Consider the following 23,776-nt stretch of genomic DNA (forward strand, 5'->3'; position numbering starts at 1 on the left):
ACAAGATTGGCTCTAGAGAAATATGTCATTCTGCAACAGCTATCCTAAAATAGTTATGAATGTGCATATAATGTTGCAAATTGAAGTCACTTCTATTCCAGAAGAACTTATGTTATTCAAAACTAGATTAATTATGTTGCAACGAAAGTAGTTTTTGTTCTGTATCAAGGACTTAGCTCCATCAAGCCGCCCTAAGGGCTCTGTTGCCTCACAGAAGAACCCCCAACTCTGAGTGAGGTGTAAAAGCTGTCTACGCTGAGAAAAGGGGACATCTAATTTGCAGACCCTGATCTGAAATTGTTCAATACAGTAACGTGTTGCAAAACTATTGGCTAAAACCCAGGAAAAAAAACCCACAACAACAAACAAACAAAGATTACTCTTGTGAGGAGCAGAACTTTCAACTCCACCTCCCAGCTAAACAGATTTTGATTGCCTGTAGGTCTGAAAGCAACCTAGTGAGATATCAGAGAAATACCATTTGCACTGTGAAACCTATACCTCTTTTGGGTGCCTAAATCCTTCATGTGAGTCAAGTTCACATGAACAGCTATATGTAGGATCACTAACTGTGAGAAAGCTATTCCAGTCTGGTTTTGCCACGGAGACAAACCACAGTATTTCCTTCAGCATTGTCATGATTCTCATAAACAGAAATTGTGTGGATAAACCAAGGGAAGAAATTTCCTGCTATCTTGCAAAGCAGATGACTAAATCCAAACATCACTTTTTCCACTTTTATTATTTGCACCTATTTCCTCTGGACCTGTTTTACCCTTTTTCTGCCTTATCTTGGAAATAAGTTAGTGGAACTTCCTTAGGACTCAGGGATTAAGTGTTTTGTGTGCACTTACTTATCTAACAAAAAAAGGAGAATATTTAATTCAAAGCTATAATAATTCTATTTATTTTTCTTGTATTTCAAAGCATCTTATTTAGTTCATACAAGATAATGAGATAATTGTTTAACTGGCACCCAATTACACAAATTACTTGTAAGTGTGACACATTTTATACTTAAATGAGGAAAAAAACCCAGTCACTTTTGAGGCATGACTCAACTTAGTTCTTTGGCTGATTGGCAGATTGAAGTCTTTGCCTGAGCCTTGGGTCTCTCATAACTCACTCAAATCACTTCACGTAAGTAATTTTCCTCTACGCAAAACCAGGCTTCCTCATTTGATGAAATATCTTCTGAGGGCTTAATTATTACCCTTTCCCTACCTTTATTCTCTCACGTGGCATAGAGACTTCTAAAATTTGCGGATTAGTTTGATGATTTTAATCCTGTATTTCATAGGAAACTTGTAGAAAGGGAAGAATGTGACTGACTTCCCTTCAGCTACTCCAATTCCGGAAGAATAACGGACTTACAAATGAAATCCCGTACGGTACTAAGAGATTGAGTATTTTCATGTTTACTCAACAAAAACTTGTCACAGTTGTGACCCACTCACTGACATACGGGCTTATCTAACAAATATACACTTTTGGATAATACATATAGACATGGGATCTTGTTCTTAGATGTAGAACTGTGGGCTATTCCAAATGTCAAGACAAAATGTCAAATTTATCTATTGAATTACTCCACCCAATGAGGAGTGAAGCCAGAGATTAATTTGATCATTCCTGGACAAGGTAAGACAGAAAACCTTTTAGGTAAGCACTAGATTAGTGAAGAGTGCAGCTCTGTATTGACAGGACAAGAAAAAGTGAAAGGAAAGCAAGAGATTTGCTGTGCTTGTACTTTAGGCTGTGGTTTTTTACGACATATTCATGTGGAATCAACAATTTTATGACAACCAGAACATAATTGTGCCAAAACCATTGCCTAAATATCACCAAAGATACATATTGCTTCCCAATAATTTCTTTCAAAAAGTTATGCCTAATCATTTTTATTGGGAGTATTTTGTACTTGTGGTTTGAAATTCAAATCTACCACAAAATGGTTTTGCTTTCAAATTATTTTGGTAGTTATATCTGATCAGACCTTTCCTTAGACAAAATCTATGATCGCTAGCATTTTTGGAAAGAGACTGTTTAGAAATCTTTTAATGTATCAAAGCTTCTGACAACCCAGAATTTTATAGGAGTGTCTCATTCACCCCTCCCACTGAAAACTGGCAATCTGGATATGCCAATGAAATTTAAAATTTTCTTCTCTAGCACTTCTTCTCATTATGGATTCATCATAAACTTATTTTTTCCCCTCCACTGGAAGCTACTGGTGTGCCTGGAAAGCTCCAAGCAAACTGTGGATGCTTTCATAATCTAAATAAATATATTATTGTAATAATGATGATGTCAAATCCTCTACTTTGCATACACTGATTATTAAAGTACATTCACCACTGTCATTTATTTTATCTGTAGGCAATGTTAAAAAATGGTAACATCTTAGAGTAGATTAGGCCGTTGCATGAGGGTGACTGCAGATGTCTCAGTAAAAGAAACGCAACACATAACCACATCAGCCCCAATCCCTTCTCTCAGCTGCCTGCTTTGCCCCAGCAGAACCCTACTGCCTATTTCTGCTACCTGTTAGAAAATAAATACCACACATCTGAGAGTGAAAGAACAACAAAACCAACAAAACTGGTATCCTGAATGTACAGCCCTTCTGTAATTTCTCTACATTTGTCTTCAAAAGCTTTGTCTTGCATGTTATTTAACAGTGTGTTACTGTGTGGAGTTGGATAAACATTCCAGCAGGGTCTAAATAACTAAGTTAAATTCAGTTGGATTTTAATGAAATGGAAGCCCTAATTGAAGTTAATGTCAGTTAAGTGAGGTTCTGCTTTTACTAGCACAAGAATTGTACCTTGACTTCAAGATTACATATAAAGAACATGTTAATTACCAAGTGTTACACAGCAAGACGAATCTAATGGAGTAGAAAATTTCTCACTGAGATTTGTTTGTGTGCTGAGGAACATAATGGCCTGACCTGTGCCTAGGTAGTACAATAGTAGGAAAAAAGATTGTAATTTGATTTCTGTACTATATTTTTTCTAATAATTTTAATCCTCTATTTTGAGAAAAGGTTTACAGCAAAGAAAAAGACTTTATAGTAGAAATCGATTGCAGATTTTCTGCTCAACTAGCTTCACAGAAAACTGCAAACTTCCCAGATAAACTATAGCACTGCACAAAAAAGGTACACTTCCACTCCTCCCCAGTTCCTTTCAGACCAATGAGGTGGAATTACAGTGTCTACAAGTCCCAGAAATTCTGCCACTTCTTAATAACTTTACATTCTAAATGTAAATTCAGAATTAATTACAATAAATTAATTTTATACATAAAGTTGTTAAGACTTGGCAGCAGTTTTTTCTGCCCACATTTTAATTTATGATGAATACTAAATGGATAGCTAAGATTCCACATCTAAATACATGGACAGCAGAAAATTATGCTTATATACCTAGTTATTAAGGCATCCACTCTACTCAGTATATCTCTGTATACAGATAAAGACTTGTTTTAGGCATAAGCTAAACTGTAAGAACTGTAATTTTTCTCTTCATGTTTCAAAGACTTGTATGTATAATTCTGTCTCTGTAACAACCTTTAAAACTTTGTATGAAAGTGCTGCATAACGTACAAAACATACAAAACCTTTGCTCAGTAAGGCTGAGTCTACATTAATATTGCAGTCTCAGAAGCACAATTGTGAATCAAAACTTTCAATCATTTCCATTTACTGCACTTAGGTTCATATTGTAGAGAGGTCCCAGAGCACATCAACAAGATTCCCATATTCAGATGAAGCTAAACTAGAAGATGCACTCCTGAAACACACCTGATTTACCCCAGCTGCTAAAAAGCATTCAGTGCACTGGAATAGACTAAACCAGAAGGCTGGGTTAAGCTTCAAGCCTCCAGACTCTTCCCTTTCTACCGCTGCCATATGCTTGCAGTGTGGATGCTGGGTCTTTAGCTCCAAATTCATTGCTCTGCAGATCTACTCCTGCTGGGGCACACACTATCTTAATATAACCACAGTTTAAATGATCAGAAATGAGATTTGCAAGCTCAGTTAACCCTTTTGCAATATTTAGTATATCAGCTTCTGTAGCTAATCTCTCAACATCTCAAGTACTTAATTTCCTGCCTTTATGAGCTTGAATTCATTATTTTTTGTACTTAATGTAATAAATTTGACAAACACAAGGCTCAGGAAGATTCCATAAGTAATTAGCATCAGACTGGGACTGTATGCAACCATGCTGTAATAGAAAACAAGCCTACTGGAAAACAGCATGATCAAGATAAAGCCAATTAAAAAAAAAAAAAGGACTCATAAAAAGGTGGTAAAAAAGTCAATACTATTATAAGTATTTAACTCCTGGTGTTTCTTGACTATCAAACCAAACAGCTTTAAGAAAACAATCCTTAATAAATAAAATAAATAAGTAAAATACTTGGGAGTGTATTGTTTCTACCTTCAGAACTACTGACATGTTAATATCCTCCTTGACCCTAACATAGAGCCTGATTTTAAAAGACAAGACCATTTCTCTAGTTAGTATTTCTTTTCTGTATTGTACATTTGCAATGTAGTGAAACTTCCAATTATGTTAATGGTTACCTGATAATGCAGTAGATAAAAGGGAACCTTATTTACAAAGAAGTAGCTGTAAGTATGTCATTAATAAATACACGGATGTACATTTTCCAATAATCTTTTCCAACATTGTTAGGTTTAACTTGTAATTTTAGCACATAAAACACGTCCACAGAACATGTGACTTTGGGATGTTCTTTACAGAACTTTAATTTTGTTTCATGCAGTTTTTTTCTTTAAATAAAGAAATTACAGAATTTTTTCCAAAACTAACAAAGAAATACATTGTGCAAAAACTCATAAGCAATCAAAATATATTTCTCTAAACAATCAATCTTTTTGTTCTGTAACATCACCACTAATCAGTTTGTGATCACAGAGCTCTCAGTGAGGTATTATTGTCTCTTACCCGGAGTTTGAAAATTAAGGCGTCGCAGCTCCACTGGGTCTGTGGGATGGTGAGAGGGGACCTCTTTGCTGTTGGGTATGCTGCTCTTTCTAGAATCGGATTCAGCTCTCTTCCTGCATGGAGAAGGTTAATACAGGTAAACATAAGACTGAGGTGTTAGCTTAACAAGTAAAGGTGCCCGAGTCTTTAATCATTACTTTCTAAAGGTGAGATGCTTGTTTCTGAAAGGGTATTTGATCCAGTGCAAAGGTAAAATAATTATGCACGGTGAGTAGGGCAGCTACAATTTGCAATGGCAAAATGAATCTAAATATAGTAATATCAGAGGGAAAATAACTGCATTCTGCCCTAGACTGATCCTCTAGATCATCATTCTAGGCACCCGAATAGTTAACTATTGTAAGATATAAGAGGAAATGTACAAAAATTCACACTATTTCTATTTTAAAAGCTAGCTATCTATACCTTTATTAAAAACTAGCCAACTCTTGAGCATGTAATTAAAAATGGTCATGCCAAGTTATTATCACTGAATATTTCATATTTTATCCATACAGCTCTGCATTGCTTATAAAAAATAGCCTGTATCCTTTGGGTACTTTCAATATGATAGAGGACAGTACAGAAGACACCTAACCCAGAAGACACCTATTCCTTTCACTTTCTTGGAAGCAAGAACCTGCTCTGTTGCCTCTCATTTCCGTAAGAGCTGCACTACACAATCTTTGTGTATCTGATCACATCTATATATTCAAGACTCAGATTCTGTATGAATGTTTCTGACCAAATGAAGATTTTAACTGCAATTATAGTACTCCTGCCAATCTGTCGAAAACAAGCTGGGAAGGAAAGAAAGAAAAAAACTGGTGCATACTTCCCTTTCTCTAGAGAGAAGCAGAGTCCCCGTGTGTTCTGACTCTGACTCCCATCATTTGTAAAATGGACTCCCATCATTTGAGAATGTCATTTTCTCATGCAAAACATGGAGAACTATTTTACATGAAGAATAACTACCATTCTGCATTTTCATTCAGGAATCTGGCAATTCAATGCGTTAATTTGAGGTGGAATCCTTTTCACTAGTCCTCTGTGAGTTTCTGAATGAAAATGCAAACTGGTTGGTATTCTTCATGTAATATAAAATGAAGATGCAAACAGCGGCAAAGAGCTGCTTTGTGCAAGCAGGACTAAGATGATTTCAATGTTTATGATAGCAAAATCTTTTCCAGGTGTTGAATATTTGCTCTAGCATTGTTGTTTTTTAGTTTTCCTTTCTTTTTTTCTAATTGACTCACAATGTGACAATGCTAGATCTGTTATTATTCCCCCTCTTAAAAATGCTCCAATTGATTTCTTGCTGTTCTTGAAATGACAAACACCTGGTGGCATTCATGAAAGGTCATACAGCAAGATTTCAAAGACTATGCAAAGAAGCCAAACAGCAACATCGTTGTAGGAATTCTTATTGTCTATTATTTGAAAGTTACTAGTCCTATGATTTTATGGAAAAAAAAAAAAAGTGTTTTGCTGTGAAAACATTCCATCTGTTCTCTGGTAAATACCTTAACACATGTATTAACTTCTCTTTAGTGAAATGATGAAGATTTAAATCTGATTCTTTTGGGTTTACTCTTTTTTTTTTTTTAATTATTATGGAGAAACTCAGTTGAATTTCCTTTTTTACTTTTGATTCTGACTATCTCAAACTCCTACTATAGTGGCACAATGCCCTAGTGTTCTTTCTTCTTAAGTAAAGGTGTGTGATGCAGCTTTGAAGAAGTATTTTTATCTCTATTTCCTTCTCCTGAAGTCTAGAGATCAGTGGAACCGCCCAGAGACAAGCTTCATTTACATTTTTTCCATTTGCAAGTCAGTACTGGGCAGCACAATTTCATGTTACTCTACTAAAAGCACTAAAATATCTTCTAATTATACATCTGAATATTTTGAAAATGTATAGGAAAACAGAAAGGCTTATTATTTATTATTATTCTTGGGATCATTCTGGTTTATTTGTATCTTTTCAGACTATACCAGACATCACAATTCTTTCAGGTTATGCCATGGTTTTGAGACAGGTAGAAAAAATCTACAAAGGACAAATGTGATCACCATTTCATTTTCCCTTGTAGAACTGTAAGTCAGCACTGAGTCTATGCAGATGGAGCATTATGGAGATTTAGAGTGGCTAACACTTCAACCACAACCATACATTCCTTCAACAGTTTTGGTTATAGCAAAGAACTACTGTTTCAAATTAATGAAAACACAAGTAAAACCATATGTACAGTGTATAGCTGTGCTGTCTCTTGAAAATATACCTCATGGAGACACAAAAAAAGCAGTGAAACTTGGCTACATATGTTACATCATTACTTTTCAGTGCTGTAAACAACATACATCTTTCAGTTGCCTTCATATCGATAGATTACTGTCTATGTTCACTTAGACTGACAGATGCTTTGTCTTAGGTCGTTATCATGATAACTTTTTTTTTTTTCTCTTTCCCCCCCCTTTCTGGATTAAATGAAGAGTGATTACTCTTCACTTCTCACCTGTCAGGTTTACTGCTCCATTTTAATGCAGCAAAGAGGGGAGAAAAGGTGAAATGTTAGTTGACCAGCAGCAATCAGGGTAAGCGTGACAACAGGAGATGCAAAAATTGTTGACTTACAGTAAAGATATATAACTAACCCAAATTAAGAAATGACAGTTCATCAAAATATTTAACGCTTGTGAATCATAGAAGGAATCAATGGAGGACACAAGGTTAAATCCGAAGAGAATCTTCTGCTGAAAATAACATCTCTTTTAGACATTATCTGCAAAGTAGTGCCACCTCAACTTTTAGCCAGTGAGATAATGGAGAATGCATGTTTAATCTGAGCTACCAAAGTAATGTTAACATTATACTGACAAATCACATTTCGCTAAGGTGTACTTCCCTCTTACATTCTAGAGAGAAGAGAGATGAGAGGAGAGAGGGGAGGAAAAATGAAAGTGGAGGGCAGAAGAGAAGGGAAGAAAAGGGAGAAAAGGGAAAGAAAGGCAAGTGAAGAACAAGGTTAGATAAATGAGATACATAAGACTTGTACTGAACTAAAAAAAGAAAAAAACAATACTTTAAAAATTATTTCACAAAACTATGTAAAAAAATGGCAAGAAATTTTTAACAGTACTCTGGAAAGGAAGTTAAGCATAAATCGTTCTCCAACAAAGGATTACACAGCTTTTTAGATTTAGAAGGAACGTCACATACTTGAGGTCTATGGTGATCTATATAGATCTGTAGTGATCTACAATCTATAACAATCAGCTAAACAGGGAAAATAATTTATTATCTCCCACTATCAGGTTCTACTATACACACACTGTAAATACAATGTTTGCGAATCTTTCCGTCTGTCTGTTGATCATAATAAATAGAGGTTCCACAAACTTTTAATAGCCTGGAGTCTGCCATGACCGTATTACTCACAAGTTATGAAAAAGTCTTTATAGACCCCTTCATAATCACCCCATTTTCATTTCTGTGCTTAACACCGGTTTTTTCCCTTAGAAGTATGTTTCTTCTTACAGCTAAAGATTCAGTAGGTGGCCAGGAGGTCAAAAGAGGTGATTCTGCCCCTCTACTCTGCTCTTGTGAGACCCCACCAGAGTACTGCATTCATTCAGCTCTGGGGGTCCCATAAGAAGGACATGGACCTGTTGGAGTGAGTCCAGAGGAGGGCCATGAAGTTGATCAAAGGGCTGGAGCACCTCTCCTATGAAGACAGGCTGAGAGAGTTGGGGTCCTTCAGCCTAGAGAAGAGAAGGCTCCATGGAGACCTTACTGCGACATTTCAATACTTAAAGGGGGCTTATAAGAAAGACAGGGACAGACTTTTTAATAGGATTTGTAGTGACAGGACAAGGGCTAATGGTTTTAAACTAAAAAAGGGATTCAGATTAGATAAAAAGCAGGAATTTTTTACTGGTAGGGTGGTGAAACTTTGGAACAGGTTGCCCAGAGAGGTTGTGGATGCCCCATTCCTGGAAACATTCAAGGTCAGGTTGGACAGGGCTCTGAAACTTGATCTAGTTAAAGATGTCCCTGCTCACTGAAGCAGGCATTGGACTAGATGACATTTAAAGGTCCCTTCCAACCCAAACTATTCTATGATTCTATCATTCTATGATTCAGAGTGCCAAAGTTCACTGTGTACAAAAGATTCAAGTTTAGGCTCTTGTCTTCTAAACCAAATATAAAAGCTGCACTTTATAAGAGCAAACAACACAAAGTCTGTCAAGATGGCCTTTATTGCTTTTCCCTACACATGGCAACACAGTCCTCAAGCAAACTTGACTCTAGAAAGATCTTGCATATATGGAACATTTTGCCCTTCATCAGCAAAAAGCTGAAATTAGAGAACTGTGATTTCTTAAAAAACAGGAGAAATAGCCACATAAATTCAAATGTTGATAAAGAAAAAAAAAAAGCGATGAAAGGATACTTCATTGGGACATTCATTGTCTTACTAGTTTGTCAGTTTCTGAGATACACCAAACAATTTCTAGACCTCTTTAACATTGACTAACTGGGCTCCTAACCATCTAAATCCTGTGTAACTGACATGCATCACACATTCAAAAGCAAGTCGAAAGGATTTACTGTGGGTTTGCATAAACTGTAGGTTGCAGCAGGGTAGTGTTTTACCAAAATCACCCTGGGATATAAAATGTGAGTTAAGCCTTCATAATCTTTAGGCATTGCCTCTAGGGGAGACTTAGTCTGCACCATCTCTATATCTAGTTAAGTGTTTGCCTTTGTTTGAGATTTTAGATATAAATCTTACTATGCTGTATATTTTATTCCATATTTGAACCAACAAAATTTATTTTCTTGAGGGCAAGAATATGACCAAAAAGAAAGTGATGCTTAATTAATTTACTTGGATCCCTAAATTTGTTTGTTTAGATTTAAGTCCAATAGATTAAAGATTTGCTCCAAAATAATTGTCTCCCTTTACTATGACTGCAGGGTGGTATCGCTGCTGCAATGACAGAGAACGCTGAACTGGTCACTGGCCAAGTCAGTTCCATTTGCCAAGATATCAACTCCAGAAAGATGGGAAATTCAACTGTTACTCAGGAAACAATCATTTTTACTGTGAGGATAGTTGAACACTGGAACAAGTTGCCCAGAGAAGTTGTGGAGTTTCCACTCTTGGGAGATTCTGAAACTTGCCTGGACATGTTTCTGAGCAACCTGCTGTAGCTGGCTGTGCTCTGAGCAGGGCTAGGATGGGCAATATCCAGAGGTGTGACCCTTTGGTTTTGTGAATCTGTGATCTCTTCTGTACACAGTACATTTATCGGCCTCAGTTATGTTGGATATTATATTGGAGCTATAACCAATGACAACAAAAGGTACTCTTCAGTATTACTGTTAAGTACTAAGCTGTAATGACCTTTTGACTATATTCTAATATATGACCCAAAAATCTTTCTAGGCAGTATCTTTGCTATCAGATTTTAAGAAGAGTGAATGTAGAGGCAATAACCTTTACACAAACTGACCAACAAATAATAAAGTGGTCAAACATGCACTCCTAGTCTTTGGGACACTTAAATATGCTTCACACCAACCCACAGAACTTATCCACACTATCCATAATAGCATCTGCTTTAAAGGAGGACAAGACTTCTCCCATTAAAATTATTCTTTTAGAAGCTGTTGTCATCCCTTCTCTATGATTGAAATTAAAATGTAAAAGTAGTATTGTAAATCATGAGATTAGTGGTCAAAGTCAGTTCATATAGGCTTCTATGGACAAAGGGAATTAAGCATAGTTAAGCATTACTTGAGTTACTACCCTTTGCACCTCAAAAGACATGGCCATTTCCCAGTTGTCTTCTTGCCACTGCACATCCTTCAACATCATCTTCCCCTTTGTAACATTTTTTGCATGTGCTTTCATGTATCAGGCAGATATCCTCTATTCCTTGTTTTCTTCTCTCCCTGTCATACTTGTTGCACTTATGCCCCAATAGATTCTATAAATATACTTGTGAAATTTCCTGTATCCATGAAAGATTCTCGTTTTCCTACTTTTTATTGCATAATTCTACCATGTCCAACTCCTGTAGCCACAGTAATTCCCTTTAACAGTTAACTCACAAATTAAATTTCACTGTTTTCTCAAAGCACTATGATAAATATCCCTACTGTCTTGACTAGTGACTGCTGTTCTACAGACAGCAAAGCTATCAAACTCTAGCTGTTAGCTTGCATCCAGGTTGTATATTCTAGGAAAAAAAAAATCCAATTATATATTACTTTTTTTACAGAAATTAAAAGCTCAGAGAACTATAGACCGGTAAAACTGCAGTCATAATTTCTCAGAGAAAATTTGCCAAATCAGTGCAGTTTAACAATTTACAGCTTCTAGGTGAAAATATAAGAATAAATACATACACATGGACATTTGCCTGAACAGTTCTAGTACTAGTAGTAAATAACAGATGGAAAATGTGTCCCCCATTTTTAGTGAATGACAATCACTTCATAGTACTGATGGACAAATTTTACCTGCTCATTTATGGAATATGCCTATAATTTTTTCCGGTAATTAAATTGAAGACTGTTATTATGGTTCCATAAATGTAATCAATATTTCCAGAAGCAGTTACACATCTGCTTTATATGCCATTGTTTGGATGTGTTTTGTAGTACGGTAGAAGTTTTACTTTTAATACTCCAAAATAATCAGAAGAAAGGAGTATTTGACTTTTAGCACATCTCTAATGACCATTTTTTGAAGTGACAAAACAGAGGTTCACTGGTTGCTAATCAATTAGATTGGCTGAGATGGTAAGCAGTATTAGAAACCTTCAGGAGACATAACATCTGCAAGCAATAGACTGTGTATTATGCTGCTGTATGATTACAGGCCTAACATCCTATAAATGTATATCTATTTGGAATCCAAAGCTAAGGTTAACCCCGGACTGTGTTTGCACTGTTGAACAGAGAATTCTCTTTCTAAAACCTGAAGCCAGCTCTCTACATGCAAGTTCAGAGGTATTTGACCAGAGACGCTTAGGGTGGGAACAGCATACAGGGTAGCAGAATTTAAATATTTATATGCAGGTCATGGCATGAGAGCCATTAGTTTTAGAAGATATACTCCATTTAATGAAATTATCCCTGGTGCACACCTCCTCCCTCCCCCTCCGACAAGGTCACAGCATTCCCCAATTATACTTTATCAATATATTTAAAAAATGTATTAGGAACAAAATCTAAACATTAAAATAAACTTTGCAGGATTGATTATTTGGCTTTGATTTAGTATCTTGACCTTTGTGAACTCATTTACACTGTAAAAGGCTGCTATGTATAAATTAAGGCATTATACAGTTTTCATCTAGTATGTTGTAAGGCAGAGGAAAGTCCTTTGTGTAACAGCAAACCTACATCTGTGTCACAGACAGTGAAAGAAGAAGAAGTGAAGTTTGATCTCATTGCAAGATTAGTAGCAAACAGCTACTGATGTTTCTTTAATCTCTCAGTTCAGAGCTTCAAATTCATATAGATACACTACCAAATTGAGGCCTACTGTCAAAAGTAAAAACTCAAATTACTCGAGTGGAGATGAAAATCATGTTAAACATCAAGTTGAACATAACCCCTAATGTATTACTGTTACACATCTAAAAATAAGTTTAAAAAAGTCAAATGTGCGAATTCCATACATATTTATATGCAAGCACATATTTTTTTCACAAATGTATGCAAAGTGGAAAAAACATTTAAATGCAAAAATGTTAATAGAGTGTCATCAGCACAAAAATGTACTCACATACCTGTAATTATTGGAAACTTTCAGTCAATCTACTAAAATTTCTGCAGTGTTCTGGAAACCATTAATAAATACAGAAATATCCCAAAGCAATGACAGTTACTACTGCAGTACAGAAAATATAGTGTGGGATAGTGTTATAAAATGGTCAATATATCAGAAAGTTACACACCTGGTAAGAAAACTAAAAGGTAATCTTACCTTTTATAAAGAAGTATAGCAATGACAATACAGATGATAAACACCACTGCAAGAACAGGTCCAACAACCCAAATCAAGCCTTCTTCTTCATCTGTAATTGGTTGGGGATCAAGATCCATCGACACAACAGGATCAGAATATGGGCTGGTTGCATACATGGTCTATAGAAATAAAATAAACCTCACTTAATGATGAAGGAGTGCATTTAAATTATTAACTATCTGAGATCAAAAATAAATCTATACATGATAATGATGCAATGAACGTAGCAATGTGAAAATGCTATTTTTCTTCAAGTCAGGCAGTATATAAACTTGCAAACTGAACAGTGTGTTATTACTATCTTTATTTTGTATTCCACATATTAGCAGCGATCTGCAGACGACGTAACACAGTCCTTCACAGAACACTTTGCAACTTAACCAGAGAATGAGAAAATGAAGTATTAGGAAACTGAGGAATATAACCCATAAGTTACTCCTTTTTGGGTTTTGTTTTAGTTTCATACTGGCTTAACACTAATACTTCTGAAAGAATGAGAATACTATTGGTAAAAATAAAGGGGACTGAATGTAGGAGGTTCCTAGAAAAGGGTTCTATGGCAATAGAATGGTGGATTTTGATCAGTCAAAAACTGTCTAGTAGACAGAGTGTTCTTACAGAAGATGAAGACAACTCGAATTTAACACTGAAAAACAAGGGAAGCCACTGTAGAATATGAAGGGAAGCTAAATAATCAAAGTCTTTCTTAGGGACGGAACTAGAATTGTGAACCAACAGAAGACGATGAAAATCTTTGCCCTGCTGGATAGTGTAAAGCCTGCTGGCCTACGATAAGACCTGTGATAAGAAAATAATAACTTATTTTTATTCTGCTCTGACCTGAGATGTCTGATCTATGACTGAGTGCAGAGTTAAAATTACATGCAAGAGAGGCTGAGGAGCCAGCCTTCTAAAACTGGATCATGTAAAGAACTCTGAGCTACAGTAAAGTCAGAAGTGGAGAATGGTTTGTACTTATTTCTTGTCTTTACTGGAGTGCCTTCACCAGCATTAAACTATTATTTGAACTACAGCTCTTGCAAAGGACTTAAAAACTTGATTCAGTAGTAGATCAGGAATGCCAACTAAGATAGCATAAGATAACCAGGAGAAGACATTAGTTTTCACTTACCAAGTTTGCACTGTATTCTGAAAGATACCCTAAGCCAGGACAAGTGTTATCAAAGGAGACATGTTTTTTTACACTTCATTTGGCCTTGTTTTGGGCTTTGGGCTATGACAGTGTCTGGGTTTAAGGTTAGAGACTGGCAAAGCTGACGCATTTACACTAGCTGGTACTGAGCTAGTACCCATGTCAATGACATTCACTTAAGTTATGCTCCTTTACTAAACCTGGCACGAAACATTTTAAAAGTCTATGATTACTGTTTAGAAACTAGGCACTCTCCATGTTCTATTCCTGGAACACCTGAGCTGACTGAGGGTTTTTTCCCAGCTTCAGTATTCTCAAAAGATCAAAAAAAAAAGTACGTTGCTACAGTAAGAAACTCTCTATGCTTAGCCTCTTCCTTTGGAGGAGGCAGAAAAAATGCCCGGAGAGGGATACAGAGGGATACTGAAGGATAACAGGATGAGTACTTACTACCTGTACTCCAATAAATATGGTTTTGCTTTTAATTTTCAGCCTATCTGTATTAATGACTAATTTAAACTAATTTATTAGTTTGCAAAATTTATCTATTATTTTTTTCTTTCCTCTTGATAACATGCTTAACTTGTTTATAGACTGTAATCATCATAACTTCTTTCAGCTTCCATTTTACTACATTAAACAAATTAAGACATCCCCATGCCCTCTTGTAAAGCAAGTTCTCCATTCTCCCAATCAACAGAGAAATTTTGTGTTCTCTGAAGGAGAAACCTTATGTAAAAAGTGTTTTGAATATCGTGAAAAACATCCCTCGCCAAGTTACAACGCATACACTAGTAGGATCTGTAGTCCTAGAAGAAACCCAGCTATATTGAGAGCAGGTACACTGGAGCACTGGGAGTTGAAGCTCACCCACCCTTACAAACTCTTCGCTCTCTGTGACAGCCTTATGCTACTTAATCCCATAGATGTTTCAGATGGCATGCTAAACCAGATATTGTCCATATTGTAAATTTAATAATGCCTTTTGAAATCTTCAACAGTAGGCTCTGGATGTTTTGCTGTATCAGCCTTTTCAGCTGTAAATACACAACCCTATTTATTCCTGATTTTTCATTCTGATTTTTCTCTAACAGATAACTTTAGGGTTATATGAAATGACCAATGCCTTAATTAATATTGAAAAATAAATGAAAAACAGTACTTTGTATTAAAGAGATCAGTTTTAATACAGGTAATTTCTGACGCACAGATTTTTGGCCATCTAACTTTATAGCCAAAAGCTGTCTACTTTCCCCAGTTTGAACTGTTTGCATGTAATGCCTTTAGAATTCTCTGTCTATGCAGCCACTGTCAAAAAGTGAAAGGGGAACTTTTTATTTATATCAGAGCTTCTAAGAGGCATTTATTTTATTTTCAAATGAAGCTATGTATCCAAAAGTACTCAAATTGAAACTACGTCCTCATTGTGTTTAAGTAGGGAAATTCTGTTGACATCAAGAAAGCAATTGTAAGGTTACACACTGGAAGCATTTGACTAGAATTCAGATTACTGATGTAGTAGTTACAAGCAGTTGAGCCAGAAAATGTACCTGTTAGGTTTAGGTACCAATTAGAAAGATACCATATCACACACTATGTGTTAAAATGTGTATTGGAACTTCTTTCAACAGTCCTATTTCTGTCCTTTTTTTTTTTTTTTTTTTTTACTATATTACATGCCATAGATTAACTCAAGCATACAGGAACATAACTACAAGATGAATTACATAAAGAGTAATGACAGTTCATTATTTAGCTCACCTTAGGAATTTTCCTTATTACTGAATTATTTGCTAACTTTCTAATAATTCACTGATAAAACTGTTTGGGAAAGACTGTAACTAAAGAGGTTAGCTATGCACGTCTCCGATTCAACGGATCTTTCCAAGAATTCTGTATATTAACACTACTATTTAATGGTAGTGTTAAGGCAAGAGAGGAACTCTTTTTTAATACATTGAGAAAGATGCTGCTATAAAATTCATGCCTCAGAACCTGTGCTAATGATCTCAAATAGCAGAGCATGTAATTTGTGAAGGATCACAACACAGGTAATAAAAGGTGATCCTTAGGTTTCAGTTATACACAGAAGTAACACATAAAGATGCAAGCAAAATAGCTAGGTTCAAGAAATTAATTGGAACTAAGCAAGGAAACACTCTTTTTAGAGATGATCTGACATATATTGTAAAAATCCTAGCTTTTGAGTAGTGGAATAAGCATTGAAAAAATGTTTTCATGATTAAGGAAAGGTAATTCTGGGATGGAAAAATATTATTTAACTTACAGATTCTGAGTGCTCCATTACAGCCAACACAAAGAAGACATATTCTTGACCACTCTGCAACTGCTTATTCTCAAAGCCACCATAATGCTTTTTATCTCCCAATGTGAACTCCGTAGGAAGAACTTCAAAGTGAGCTGCAATATATGGCTTTAATTCAACTTCCCTCCCAAGACGAACGCTTCTTCGTTTCCTAGCTATCTCCTTAAGCAGCTTTAGAATGAAGGGAGGGGAAAGAGAGAGAGAAAGCAAGAACAGAAAGATAACAGTACACAATTTTAATGTAACTTATTGACAATGTAATGAGAAAATTTAATGCATGACCAGGAACTACAAAAATACAATATATCCACATTTCATGGGGCATATCAGTATCACTAAATCAGTTCTTGCAAAATCTTCCAATTTCTTGTCATCCTTGTTAAGATAAGACACTAGGTAGCAATTCCACTGCACAGACTACAAACATAAAACAATTAGATCAGTTTTCAGTGTCTGATATTGTTGTCTCTGGGGGAAAAAAAAAACCCTGCTAATAAAGCAATATAGCTTCTCTGAGAACATATATACAAACACATCATATTACACGTCATATATATGTGTATGGGTTTATATATATGTGTATGAAGTCAGTCATAGAACAGAATCATAGAAACATTTAGGCTGGAAAAGCCCTTTACGATCACCAAGCCCAACCATTAACCTAACACTGCCAAGTCCAACCACTAAACCATGTCCCTAAACACCACATCTATACGTCTTTTAAATACCTCCAGGGATGGTGACTCAACCACTTCCCTGGGCTGCCTGTTCCAATGCCTGATTAACCCTTTCAGTGAAGAAATTTTTCCTAATATCCAATGTAAAACTCCCCTGGCACAACTTGAGGCCATTTCCTCTTGTTCTATCACTTGTTATTTGGGAGAAGAGCCCAACACCCCGCTGGCTACAATCTCCTTTCAGGTAGTTGTAGAGAGTGATAAGGTCTCCCCTCAGCCTCCTCTTCTCCAGGCCGAACAACCCCAGTTCCCTCAACCGCTCCTCATAAGACTTGTGCTCTAGACCCTTCACCAGCTTCGTTGCCCTTCTTTGGACACGCTCGAGCACCTCAATATCCTTCTTGTAGTGAGGAGCCCAAAACTGAACACGCTATTTGAGGTATGGCATCACCAGTGCCGCATACAAAGGGACAATCACTTAATGAAAAATATTCTCTCCCTCCCTATGGATAAGCAAGGTACTTTCTTATCTCCTGTTTGATACAAAAAACCTTAGTGAGTCATATATGTAATTATTTTAAAAAACAGGATTAAAAATAAAAAATTGAAAAAATCCAAATTTTTGAAAATGAAATTATATTAAGTATTTCTAACTTTTTCTGGTAACTCTGAAATACAAACTACTCAATACTAAGTAGGTATGAATAGCTGTTGTTCCCCCCCCCTTTCTAACCTGAGGACTACCAAGCCCTCTGGCAATATTAAATTCCTGAACATCTCAGGGAAAAGAGTGCTTTCCAATGTACTTCACAAATAGTAAATAAAGTGCAGAAGAGTTTATAGGAGTGATTTGTAAACATATCTTCCATCCCACTGAAATTGAATGACATTTTATTTGTTCAAAAGCACCGAAAGTTATGTTCTTCATGGTTTGTACATCACTACACAATAGACCGGTGATAGAAATCAATAACAGGACCTATGAATCCTATGACAACTTTTCTACTGCTAGATGACCAAATATTATCTAACACCCTATCATACACAACCCACACTTCAGATTTTAACTGCCTAATCTGACTTTCAAAATGTTACTTTACCTTGTTTCATAAAATATTTCTTCTGATGAACAAAGCTAAAATTTACATCAACACATTTACTATAAGATTAGATGCTAGGCTGAAACTTGTAAAACATAGATTAACTAATGAAGGAACTTAAGCTTAGCTGGTATAATCAGCTGGTATAATCAATAAATTACTTATTAAATCAGACAAATGCTTATTCAATATCTTTTATTACTTTAGATTTAGTGGCATTCAACAAATATTAATCTGATTTGATTAGAAGGAGCCTGAGCTTTTCCTGGGTGATAAGTGATGACTTCTAAGGCCTCTCTAGGGTTCTGTAATTTTTCACTTATGAAACTTATTCAATGTCCTGTAGTCTCAGTGCAATCATAAATTCTTCCAAGGTCGCACAGTTGTTTTAGGCTTTTCAGCACACAAACAGTGCTAATACAATAGATTAGCACAAACTTCTTTGTTAGGAGGAGGAGACAAATCTCCCAATCTAAATAGAGATCAATTAAAAAAGAGATTAAAATCTAATCTTCACTATATAATTTCATCTTAAAGAACATGTTTAGTCAGGAAAGCTCGCTCTTGCTTCAGCCTCTTCTTCGGTGTTAGGCTTCAGCTTAGCTAGCACATCTTGCCTTCCCCACATGGGATCTTGTATGTTGCAATTACACAATTAACAATTCTGATGCATGTAAACCAATCTACTATTCACTCTGCTAATGAGATAGAAACTTTTAATACTGATTAGTTTAACATCTCTTCTCATTGAAGTACATACTTCAAATACAAGCTACAGATGGACATGCAAGCAACTGTACCACTTAGATCCAAACTTCCTTAGCATTGAGGGTATTTGGATGTTAGCCCTTCAAAGATCTACATAGTTAACTGTTTTCCAGCTCTAACGCTGAGTCTGTTCTCTGCTGTAAAGATTTTACATTCATTTAACTCTATCAATTTCCATGCTCCAACACAAAAACTGGTATATCACGATAGATCCTCTGAGCAAAAAAGAACTGGCCATAATTTGAGACGAGAAATCATTATTCATTACATAAGAACTCTATTACAATCAGCAGTCCACATTTCTCTTTCATTCTTCCTAAACAGTTTAATGAGCTGCTACAGTAAATTTGCATGGTATAAAAATGAGGGCAGTAAAGAACTGCAATATTAAGAAGATTTCTATTTGGTTGCTTTATTGAAGGCGACTCTCATATCTGTTGGTATCTTCCTATGCTCTGGGTAGATTTAGCAGGGGCAGAACATGAGGTAGAGACTAATCAAAGTTTGTCCAGGTTGCTTCAGCCCTTATAAGATGTGCTGAGGGAAGCACTCTGTGAAAAGTTTGTATCTATATGAAGCCATCCTTTATAAAGAAAGTAACAGCTATGTGGAGGGTTCAGCACTGACTATCCTGAAGTCCGCCAAAACACAAGGATAGGTATTCAGGTAATAGCAATGTGGTATGTATACTAACTGGAAGTCAAGACCTGTAAGTACTGTAGTATTAAGGAGATGTATGTGGCTCAAGCCATCCCTGAAGATAACTGATAATTTCATTTAGGAGTACAGTTTCCACTGGAATTTAAAGTTATCTGTGTGACTACCTCAAATAAATTCCTTATCAACCAGATTACACCATATTTACAATTCAGATTTTAAATAACTCATAAAAAAATGTCAAAATACTGCAAGAGTACTGCAATCACAATTAGACTGAGATTGAAAGGGGAAGAAAAAAGTTTCATCGTAATTATTTCTTGCATTTGATTTAGTAACATAAAATGCATATATTTAACAGATAGCAATGCTGAAGTACTGTATTACAGTGGGTGAAGTGATCAGAAACTTGAGTTTTGGCTACGAATGCTAAAAGTTAATTAGCCTCAGTGAAACAAAATGCGTTTGATTTTTTCAAAGGTGGTTATGCATCACATAAGGCCAGCTAAACTTAGGTGTGTTTGAGTGTAGATAAAAATTTTGTCTGTGACATTGATTAAACATGACTGAATAGACTGCAGGTGAACCTCTGGCTTCATTCACGTTTCACATACAAGTGGAGCTGTTGCCAAATATCATTACTTGCACACATATCTCATGTTGTACTTTATACCAGGATTTCAATACAATTACTGAATTGATTTAAGACTTAACATGCAGGCTATTATTCAGGTTTTATTGCTTACAAATCTAAAGTAATCCTACTGGATAATACTGCGAATCATAATATTTTGTTTATATTCCACCTGTTTGCATGACATACCTATTTAAAGTCACTAGATCTCATGATATTCAAAATAAAATGAGATTTTGAGTTAATAAAAAAGGATTGTATCTCTAATAGCTATTATTTTCAGATACACAGCATCTACTCCATTGTCTGCTCTTTTAAGATTCTGTATCTCTCTCTGTTTCTTTAAGGACTGAGAGTCAAGGAACCAGCAAGATAAGGCTGGAAAGTCTTTCGGACTTCAGTTAGGTACTGTAGTTAACACTCCAGAACAGTGTTTTCAGCAAATACTTTCTTCTGAGAATCAAAGTAAAGTATTTGGAACATACTTCTTTGGGAAATCTATTGCCCAGCTCTTTCTTATACTAGCCAGATATCTGATATTGTACTAAAAGAAGATATGTACAAGTATCTTTACTTGACCATCAGGAACTATCTGCTCAGATAATAGTTTGGTTAGTTTTTGTTAGTTTTTTGCCACTACTTTCACATGTTTGTCAGGCATAGTACATCTAATAACAATATGCATATATTTTCTAAAGTTGGAATTAAAACAGTCTTCTAAGTAATAGAAGTTGGTTTCAGTTAGCACAAAAAACAGTTGCTGCCTGCTTTTGATTTTTTCCATACTCATTACTTACTATATGTATTGGTGACAATTGTAGAAGATACATCAAGGATTTTAGTTCTTTATCAGAAATAATTTTCATTTTCCAGTCAATGCATATCTTATTTCTTCCACCATTAATTCCACAATGTGGTCTCTATTATATCAGCAGAAGTGGGAAACAACCCATCCTGACCCAAATATTTCTGAATTAATAAAGGCTCTTTATCAATCTGTTACACAGATTAATGCACCACAACTTGCAGGATGATTAAAATGACCCTTTGTTATGGGAATCAGCAGGATCCATAGAATTTAATTGCCAAAAAGTTCAATGTCATCTGGCACCTATCCTTTAATCTGTTAATGCTGCGAAATGTGACTGCAGTCTTTCAATATTAAAAGTGGGTGGTAATACAAAATCAGTTTTCCATCACTGTATGGATCTTGCTGTCAGTGTTTTACTGTTTAACCGTATTTGATGTCACCTAGGACTACGATCATGAGCTGATGGCATTTACAATCCAAGTTCTTTTAAAGGAAAGAAGTTAATAGATCAAAGCAAGTCATTGCTGCAATTGAATCAAATGAGATGATCACATAAATGAAACTGGTCAAGAGGAAACACAGGCTTCAATCAATCAATCAGCAGTAACGAAAACCATGCCTTCCTTTGGACAGTTGTTTTTAATCTTCTGATTAAGGATTCTCCTGTTGCTGTACATATTCTTCTTTGCCTTTTCTGATCAGACGAAAGACTGAAAGACCTCTGCTTATATTTTGAAAGCTTTCTACAGCAGGGTTAGTTTGGTGAAGATCTTTATTTTCCTTACATTTTGGTGCAAACATTGAATTTGATATCAATTTTGTCAATGGGAAGAGGGAAAAAAAAGCCTTGTGATTGCTCACAGATGATCATTACTTCCCAATGATTGTATTATGGGGAAGCATATGGTGAAGCATCTCTGTAACATAAAACTCTTGAATCCACCAAAAGAAAATGGAAAAATAGACAGGATCCAGTCAAAATCATCATGAAATCAGGAGTAAAGAAACTGACTTTGACCTCTGGTCTTTGAATTGCAGAGATATTACATGTACAAATTACCATAGCATCTGAATGGGATCTAAAATCCTAGCCAGATACAACAACAATAACACCACCACCTGTCTTTTGTACAGGACTTTCATACGGAGCTCTCAAAAGAGCTAATAATATTATTCAAAAATTATGGATTGAAAGAAGAAAGACAAGTTTGCATGAGTTATATTGTCCTTCAGTAAAACAGAAGACACGACTGAATGCTGACACTATACTTTCTGGAATTATTATTATATCAATAACATAATGAATTGATTTCTAGTATTATTGGGCTTATTGCTTAAAATGAAAGTACTTCCACTCTTTGGGTTAATGTCATTTATAGTGTCAAATGTTGACACAATATTGCTCCTTCCTACTTCATTTATTTATTTCTGAGCACAAACTGTCAGTAGAATGGAGACTACTGTAAAAGTTTTCTAATCAGAAGCATTACAGTATGTGAGAATCAGGTGAAAAAAACCACAAGAAGGTCAAATGTTAAATCGCGGTGCAAATTGCAATTTAGCATTTGTTACAGGCTTAGCAAACACCCCATTAATGAACTAGACCTTTATTAGAGTTCATATCATTAGTGATTAAGCTTTTGCTGACAACTCATTTCACCTCCTGCACTTTTGCATTATGCTTTACAATAGGAAAAGAATAAAATATTAATGCCAACAAAGATCAGACACTTTGTGTGCTTTATTGCAACTTAATGTCTTTATTGTCTTCTAATTTAAGTAATTTGAACTTTTGTTTCAGTCCCCACAGGCTAATTCAAATATAAATATAAAATACCCTGACAACCAAAACTTCTGAAACTGGTGAGTTAATCACATACCACTAATAAGATTGTTTCTTTAATAAAGGAGAAGATGACAACAAAAACATGCAGTACCTCATCTAGTTCCATTTCATCTGGACTCTCCCATGGTTTGATAAACTTTCCACGAGACCTCTTCAAAGGCACAATAACTATGTAATAACCTCTGTAAAGGAAATAGTTGGATAGAAGTGAAGTTGAGGAAAAGGAGTAGATAAATTGATGCAGCTGTCTGTTCAGAGGAACTTAAGAGAACAGTGGTATGTTGAGAGCAAACTTTTGCACATAATTATGCCACTGCAGCCTTCCAAACATAGCTGTAAAGATTCTCACTCTTGAAACCACATCCAGTGTAAAACATTTGACAAACAAATGGCACTAATTACCTGCCTTTTCATGTAAACATATAAATATGCATAAGAAACTTTAATTACAATGTTCTAAAATGCCTGCACGTTTGACAGCAGTTTATTATATAATTTGAAATAGAAGACCCATGGGATACTTGTGCCCTGCCACCATCACACCACACACACATCAAAAATCCCCAAACCCCTAAATTGAAACATATTACCATAGATTCAAATCTCAGTTATCACCCCATCTTCTCCCATTTTCATGTATAATCAGAATAGTAGGTTAACATAATGTGTTTGTTGATGCCAATAGTATTATAAACAGAAAATAAAGAAGAACACAGCATACATTCCACCCACATG

At 35.6% G+C, this 23,776-nt stretch overlaps 1 protein-coding gene across 34 annotated transcripts in view; it reads right to left on the minus strand.

The window, feature by feature from the left end:
• The window catches only part of PTPRD (protein tyrosine phosphatase receptor type D), a 1,257,748-nt gene that overhangs the window by 77,176 nt on the left and 1,156,796 nt on the right, over positions 1–23,776 (minus strand). For 17 of the 34 annotated variants that reach the window (XM_054809724.1, XM_054809742.1, XM_054809747.1 and 14 more), the window contains 5 exons: positions 23,133–23,223; positions 16,510–16,719; positions 13,028–13,188; positions 7,538–7,552; positions 4,983–5,095 (listed from right to left, as the gene is read on the minus strand). In XM_054809724.1, the coding sequence (XP_054665699.1) occupies positions 4,983–5,095; positions 7,538–7,552; positions 13,028–13,188; positions 16,510–16,719; positions 23,133–23,223 (590 nt within the window). The remainder of the gene's footprint in view (positions 1–4,982; positions 5,096–7,537; positions 7,553–13,027; positions 13,189–16,509; positions 16,720–23,132; positions 23,224–23,776) is intronic. The other 17 variants (XM_054809741.1, XM_054809737.1, XM_054809752.1 and 14 more) reach the window with 2 other exon arrangements.

Source organism: Grus americana, chromosome Z (genome assembly GCF_028858705.1).
Source record: "Grus americana isolate bGruAme1 chromosome Z, bGruAme1.mat, whole genome shotgun sequence".
In the NCBI taxonomy this organism is placed as follows: Eukaryota; Metazoa; Chordata; class Aves; order Gruiformes; family Gruidae; genus Grus; species Grus americana.